Below are 8,319 nucleotides of genomic sequence, written 5' to 3' on the forward strand. Positions count from 1 at the left end.
ATTGTCCTTTGCGATCGGGTAAGTGAGGGAAGACAGGGAATTTAAAAGTTCTACTAGTGTAAAGAGAATTGCACAAGAATTAGATTGTATATAAATAATCAGTACGAGTCTTTAGAGGTTACAAATGCTTAAAATAGCCGGCCGGGTCGTTACAGATGCAACAAACTTTAGCTTTCCTCTTTTCTCTGTTAATTAGTAAAGGAACTTCTTAGTGACCATTAGAGAAGATGAGCAAATATATCCCCAGTAAATGAGCGCTGCTAAATGTTGAAATTGGAATAAATTTCTTATCACCACCTAGAATTCTTAACTCCTATTAGCTACAGAGTGGTGTTAAAAAACTTTTGATTTTTTTCAAGCTTTCTCAATCTACAACAATGATTCTTCTGAAACGTCAATAAAGCCAATTATTACCAAATTTAATTGCTAATTAATTATCTTTTTGTTGAAAAAAATTGTCTGATAAGCTTATATAAATGGATTATAAATCAGTAATATGCATTACCATCACTATTAGAAGAAACAGTAGAGGAATTCTGCAAATTTACCAAGTAATTTTTGGTTCCTTTTGTTACGTCCTTTGAGTATTTATGAAATTGTATACTCTGATTTTTACTAATTTTTATTAAGCAATACTCTCCATTGTTATTAATCATCTGCGATGAATGATTAGAAAATTAAGTTATTTCCGATTTGACTCTACACTTGAAGCTTTATTTACAAAAATATTATGCACTTATAGACCATTGTTTAACAAATTTCATATTTAGCATCCCATTCCCAAATTATATGTTGAAATATGCCTGAATTTTCCTCAGCATTTTTCTTCTATGAACGGCTGCACAAAATTATGCTTTAATCCTATAGATGTCATGCTTAAAGTTTATTTTGCATAAGACATCATGCTTAAAGTCCCTTTTTTGAAGTTTTCATTTATGGAGTTCTTTTAAATTTGGTTGTGAGATATGTATGTTTACTGTTTGGTTTTTTCTCTTACTATTAGTTCAATTCTCAACTACTTATCGCAAGTGACAAAAGGGCCTTACCCGTCCATATGTGTTTGTAGGCAATTTTTTATTTCTTGTCAAAAAAACGGCTGGTTCATCTCCTGGTTTGGGAAGCGTTGCAACTTTTCGTGGTTCTCAATCAGATGTTTTCAAGAGATGCTTTCTTCAAAATCAAAAGCTGCCACCGTTTCATTAGGACTTTAAGAAGCACACCCTTTCGTGCGTATTTGTTTTCCAATGAATAGGGAATTAGAAAAAAGAGTAGGATAATTAGGTTTTTAAGAAGAACATTTTGGTAGATGCTTTTAAATCCTTTAATATGACTGTATACGGTCGAAATAGATTTCGATCTTCTTACGTTCGATCGAGTTCAAGTGTTAAAAAGTCAGAATGAGATTTTGGGAGTGAGCTCCGAAGTCAGTACTAACGAGCCTCCAGTCCGAAGGTCGCTCGAGGAGTCGGCTCGGTAACCTTATCGAGCCCGTGACCGAATCGATCCGCAAGGCACTGCTTCGAGGTCGGAAATGTGCTATGCCCATCTCGAAGGTCGAACTCGAGCCAAGACCGAAGGGCCCAACCCAGTAACGAGTTCGAGCCAGTATCGAGCTTACAGACAAGAGCCGTTGCAACCGCACCAAGAGAGAGAATCTTGGCGGGAATTGAGGAAGAGACAAGTCATCATGGGCCTTCCACTATATGCATTATTTTATTATTTTTTGTAATGACCCTCTACTATAAAAAGGGGAATCCTTGTAAGCTATGAAGGGAAGAAAGAAAAACACACTGTAACAAAAAATAACTTCTCATATTGAAAGATATCCCTTTGTACTTGTTTTACTTTATCTTATTCATTCTTGTTGCTCACTATTTGCATTCTCATAGTCAAGAATACACATATCTCTATTTCTCTACACGATTTATATCGAATTGTATCGCATATCCTTAAAACCATACACAAATCTAACGTTATCCGATTTTTTCGGTAAACAGTTTGGCGCCCACCGTGGGGCTAAAGGTAACAGTGATCGTTTGATATAAATCTAAAGTACACGCCAGCTTACAACTTCAAATCAGCAATGGCTTTACCTATCGACCATGAAGCCGGCCTTCAAGATGAAACCAACAACTTGGCAACCGGGGCCGGAATGCCATTTAATGATGGCACCGAGGCTCGAATCGAAGAACCCGAAATTCGAGCCGAAGTACCATTGGATGTCAATTTACAAATAGCTTTGGAGGCGAATCAGCGTTCCGAACCGGAAAGAAGCATTCAGGGCGGTACTCGATCCCTAGCCCGAGACACCCATAATGCGGGGGAAATCAGGGCCAACTTACGTATGATCTTTGAGTTACTACAAGCCCAACAAGTAGCGATAGCTCAGGTACAGAGCCAAACTCGCGTACAAAGCAGGCCGGATTCCAGTCCACTTCGAGAAATCACCCCCAGAACGGAGCCCGCCATAGTGAAATCAAACGAGCAAGAATCAGGGACCACTCCTGGAATTACTAAATTGCTCGAGGAACTCACAAAATGAGTCGAAGACAACGACAAGAGAGTGGAAATATACAATGTCAGGGTCGATCAAATCCCAGGGGCTCCACCAATGATAAAAGGGCTTGATTCGAAATAATTCATACAAAAGCCTTTTCCCTCGTGTGCGGCACCAAAACCAATCCCCAAAATATTCCGTATGCTCGAAATTCCAAAATATAACAGTACGACCGATCCTAACAAACATGTCACCTCTTACACATGTGCCATCAAAGGTAACGATTTGGAGGACGATGAGATCTAATCCGTGTTGTTGAAAAAGTTCGGGGAGACCCTCTCAAAGGGAGCGATGATCTGGTATCACAATTTACCACCAAATTCCATCGATTCTTTTGCCATGTGCCTACGGGCTACTTCGACCATTATGCCTACGGGCTATATTGCATCGAGTTCGAGTCATTCACTCGACTGATAAGCCTACGGGCTACTTTTTATTTCGAGTTCGAGCAAGCACTCACTCGACCACTAAGCCTATGGACTACTTTGACCATTATGCCTACGATCTACATTGCATCGAGTTCGAGTCATTCACTCGACTGATAAGCCTACGGGCTACTTTTTATTTTTGAGTTCGAGCAAGCACTCACTCGACCACTAAGCCTACGGGCTACTTCGAACATTATGCCTACGGGCTACATTGCATCGAGTTCGAGTCATTCACTCGACTGATAAGCCTACAGGCTACTTTTTATTTCGAGTTCGAGCAAGCATTCACTCGACCACTAAGCCTATGCCTAACGGGCTGCATGGCATCGAGTTCGAATCATTCACTCGACGACTAAAGCCTACGGGCTACTTTTATTTCGAGTTCGAGAAAGCACTCACTCGACCATCACGCCCACGGGCTACATTACTTCACTCGACGATTACGCCCACGGATTATATTTCTTCAAGTTCGAATCATTAACTCAACTAGTAAGCCCAGGGGCTACGTCACTTCGAACAATCAATCATAGAGACTACGAAGTCCAAATTTGATTGAATTGTTACGATCCTTGTGAAAACATTTGTAAGGCACGCATAAAGTCTTCACAAATCGGCCAAAGTTGTCTATATGCAAAATATTTTACATGATTGATTACAAACATAAAAAAAAAATTATGAACTAAGCTTCCTGATCATCCTCAGGGGCGTTTGCTTCTCTGTCAGGCTCTCCCCCATCCTCGGATCTGCTCTTGCTACAGTCATCATCATCATCATCGCTATCAGAAGCCAAGGCTCCAGCTTCAACTTTGAGCTCTTTAGCCTTTTTTATTTCTTCAGTAAGGTCGAAACCCCGAGCATGTATCTCCCCGATGGTCTCCCTCCGAGACCTACATTTAGCAAGTTTGGCAATCCAATGTGCTCGGGTGTCGGCAGTTTCCGCCGCCTCTCGTACCTCCATCTGAGCAGCCCGATACACGGCAACAGAGTTATCCGCCAAGATTTTCGACGACTCAACCTCTGCCTTTGCTTCAGCAAGTTGGGCTTCAAGCTCCTCGATCCACTTAGCTTGAGCCGAACCCTTTTTCTTAACGTTTTGAAGCTGAACATCGGCCGATAATAAGTTGGTCAAAATGGTCTCTTTTTCCACAGCCAGGTGATCGATAGTCTCCTTCCACCGATTATATTCAGCTTTGATTTGATCGACTTCTTCCCGAAGTGACCCGATCTTTTTAGCCTTTTGCTGCAACTGAGACAACGAAGGGTTAACTTCCACAGTCGAGTCAAACCCATACTTTAATAGAACTAGGCTCACCTGCTTGTCAAGTTCGGCCTCTTCTTCACGAGCCTTAGCCAAATCCGCTTGGAGGTCCTTTATAGCCTCGTCCTTTTGGCTACAAAGAAGCCGCAAGGCGTCTCTCTCCCCCGAGACCTTCTGAAGCTCAACCTCACACTGGCTAAGATCGACTCAAAATCTACTAATGGCCTGCACAGTAGGGAAAGAACACGAGTCAAATTCGGAAAAGAACAAAGAAACCAAGTATAGTAAAATCATTACCCGAGTAATGAAACGTTGGGCCTCTTCTAGTAGAAGAGAAGCGTCCCCAATATCGGAAGCATCATCGACTTCAGTAAAGCAATCCCGAAAGGGATCCCCTGCACTAGAGCCTCAGCCCATATCGGGGGTCTTCAATTCTCGAGCTTCCTTTAATGCCTCCTCATAAAACGTAGGAAGAGAAGGTGAATAACCCACTGTCATAGTCCCAAGCGAATCACTCGGGGTGTTCCAATCAAGACTCGGGATCCTCGGGTCAACCCCGACCGGTACAGCTGCCATCGGCTCAGGAGCTTCGGTGACCTCGATAACTCTTGCAGATCGGGTCACCAATGCCAGGGCACCTCCTTCTTCCTCTTCTTCTTCTTCTTCTTCTTCTTCTCTCAGTCGTTGGACCGAGTCAATCAAAAGGGAAATTGCCTTCCTCCTCACCCATCGAGTTTTGCGTATGGGTCCCTCTGACCGAGAGGCAGCTTTTGACTTCTTGTTTTTCCCCGATTTCGGGACCGGGGACTTGGTTCCTTCTTCACCGCTCGAAGGCCTCAAAGCGGCGTCCTTGGTTACACCTGCGTGAAAGGAAATCGGTAACTAATGGAGCACAAAGAACACTTTGAAGAAAATGAGAAGTAAAACCTTACCATGGTTCTTGGCTTCCCATCTGCCTTTTGCCAAATCACGCCAAGCGCCTTCGGAATAAGAGGAAGTCGAGGCTAACTTCCGAACCCAATCCTCGAGGTCGGGCACTGCTTGTGGCATCCAAGGGCAGCTGTATATCGGGAAGATACATAAGAAAAAATTGGGAAAGGATACAAAAAGCAACGTCTTATGAGAACAACTTACGATCAAAATTCCATTCCTCGGGGAATGGCATCTTCTCTTCCGGAATAAGGTCACGGGTCCTCACCCGAATGTAACACCCCATCCAACCCCGATACTTGTCTTCATCGATGCTCAACATCAAAGTCTTTGATGCCCGACGATGAAGTCTGATTAATTCTCGAAAGATTTGAGGCCGATACAACCGTATGAGGTGATTCAGGGAAAAATCCAGCCCCCGGCTTTGATGGAGAAGAAGCGAAGTATGATTACTATACGCTATAGAGAGGGATGAATTTGACCGAGGGTGACCTGATATCTCTTGCAAAAATCAATGATCACCGGGTCGACCGGACCCAATATGAAGGAATAAGTGTAAACACTTAAAACCCCCTCCACATGGGTGACGACACTCTCTTCGGGGGATGGAATTTTCAACACAATCTCGGAACCCCAGTTGCAGTCTTTTCTAATGGCCTTGAGATGACCCTCCGTTATAGAGCACATATACATTGACACGTGCTCTCATCGACCCGGGACGGATGAAGGATTCTCAATCTTAAAATCGATCTTTAGAGTACACGGTCCAGGAATGTAGTCATAGGTGGACGGCTCCACTGGCGCCTTGTCGCCGGACGGCCGTGAAGAAGAAGCTTTCTCCTTCTGAGGCATAGTTTTCGAAGTCTTGGCCATTGATATGGGAGGAAAAAAGACAAAGGAAAGTGAAAAATTGACGACAACAAAACTCTGGTGGCAACAAGAAAGGAAGAAAAGATGAGAAAATTTGGGGGAGTGAATGCGTGAAAGTAGTAAATGATAGATAGAAGAGCTATTTATAGGCTCACGTCAAGACGGTTCAATATCACAGGTGGCCGACCGCCATCTGACAAGCATTAAATACCTTGAAAGGATGAATCGATGGGACAGCTATCACATACGTCATAATCGATCCCTGTGAAAACGTCGGCTTATGACCCGATCGAACCACTAAAAATCACATCGATTCTCACCGCATCCTTCATGAGAAATGAGGGGACTATCTGTATATGGTCGAAATAGTTTTCGGCCTTCCTACGTTCGATCGAGTTCAGGTGTTAAAAAGTCAGAATGAGATTTTGGGAGTGAGCTCCGAAGTTAGTACTAACGAGCCTCGAGTTCGAAGGTCGCTCGAGGAGTCAGCTCGGTAACCTTATTGAGCCCGTGACCGAATCGATCCGCAAGGCACTGCTTCAAGGTCGGAAATATGCGACGCCCATCTCGAAGGTCGAACTCAAGCCAAGACCGAAGGGCCCGACCCAGTAACGAGTTCGAGCCAGTATCGAGCTCACAGACAAGAGTCGTTGCAACCGCACCAAGAGAGAGAATCTTGGCGGAAATTGAGGAAGAGACAAGTCATTTTGGGCCTTCCACTATATGCTTTATTTTATTATTTTTTGTAATGACCCTCGACTATAAAAGGGGGAATCCTTGTAAGCTATGAAGGGAAGAAAGAAAAACACACTGTAACAAAAAATCACTTCTTATATTGAAAGATATCCCTTTGTGCTTGTTTTACTTTATCTTATTCATTCTTGTTGCTCACTATTTGCATTCTCATAGTCAAGAATGCACATATCTCTATTTATCTACACGATTTATATCGAATTGTATCGCATATCCTTAGAACCATGCACAAATCTAACGTTATCCGATTTTTTCGGTAAACACTGACATAATATAAAATAATATACCACATATCTTATTTCCTTTTGTTAAAAAGATTCTTGAGCTATGCTCTAATAAGACAGTGTAAGAATTTTGATTTAGGAGCCTTGCTAATAATTGTATTAAATGTAATTAATTATAATTTTTTTGTCACGGCCCAAACCGATGGGCCATGACGAGAGCCCGAGTCCTACCTGTCAAACACCCCTAAGCATACGTCTAAGATATAAACATGAAATAAAGGTAGGTCATGCATAACATCTGTCAATAAACTGCTGAAAAACATACGTGAGGAAACATGCCCAAAAGACATATATACATATACATGTGGAATACGGTAGGACGAGATGAAAAGGCTGCTATGGACACCTATATATCAAAATTAGAAGCCGACAAGACCATATACTATCCAACTATACATGATTGTCTACAGACCTCTAATAAAGTGTAAAACTATATAAAGGATGGGACTGGGCTCTGTCATACCCATATATGTATATAAATATATCGTACCAAAATCCAATAGCATCTCTAGATAAAATGAAGTACACCAACTCTCGCTGAGCAAGGATTCTAAGAAAGGGGACCGTCAGCCTGTCTACCTGCACCTGTGGGCATGAAACATAGGCCCCCAAGCAATAGAGGAGTCAATACGAATAATGTACTGAGTATGTAAGGCATGAAAATCAGTATATAAAAGACATGAAAGAAACATGGAGTAAAGAACTCAACCTGTAAGTCTGAATAGCTCTGTGAATCATGATACATTTATAATGTCATGTATATGCATATAAATGTCATATCATGTATAGGTATATGCATACATAACATCATCAAGGCATTGAGGGCATCCCATCATAACATCTCGGCCTCAGTGGGCGAAATCATCAACGTATACCAGCTGATCAGGTAGTGGTCCATATATCATGCCGTGACCTTTTCCCATACCCCATATATATATGTAACGACCCGACCTGTCTTTTTGAGCATTTGCACCTCGCTCAGTGGTTTGAGGGTATGAGTAGCTTCATATGATGTATTATGACTTGTGTGAATTGTCGGTTTTGATTTTCGGGTTATTCGGAATCGATTTGGAAGAATGAATTTCATTGTTGAAGCTTTAAGTTAGAAGAGTTGACTAAGTTTAACTTTTGTGAATTTGACCCTGGAATGGAGCTTTGATGATTCCGTTAAGTCTGGATGGTGATTTTGGACTTGGGCGTATGCCCGGATTTGCATTTGGAAATTTCTAGTAGGATTCG

General features: G+C 42.2%; 1 protein-coding gene across 1 annotated transcript; it reads right to left on the reverse strand.

Annotated features, from left to right (window-relative positions):
• Window positions 1–3,664: 3,664 nt before the first annotated feature.
• Window positions 3,665–6,046, reverse strand: LOC138907666 (uncharacterized). The gene is made up of 3 exons (XM_070198273.1): window positions 5,935–6,046; window positions 4,811–5,103; window positions 3,665–4,435 (listed from the first exon to the last, which is right to left on the reverse strand). Exons 1-3 carry the CDS (start codon window positions 6,044–6,046, stop codon window positions 3,665–3,667), a joined length of 1,176 nt encoding a protein of 391 aa, XP_070054374.1.
• Window positions 6,047–8,319: the final 2,273 nt, after the last annotated feature.

This window comes from Nicotiana tomentosiformis, chromosome 3 (assembly GCF_000390325.3).
Source record: "Nicotiana tomentosiformis chromosome 3, ASM39032v3, whole genome shotgun sequence".
Taxonomy (NCBI): domain Eukaryota; kingdom Viridiplantae; phylum Streptophyta; class Magnoliopsida; order Solanales; family Solanaceae; genus Nicotiana; species Nicotiana tomentosiformis.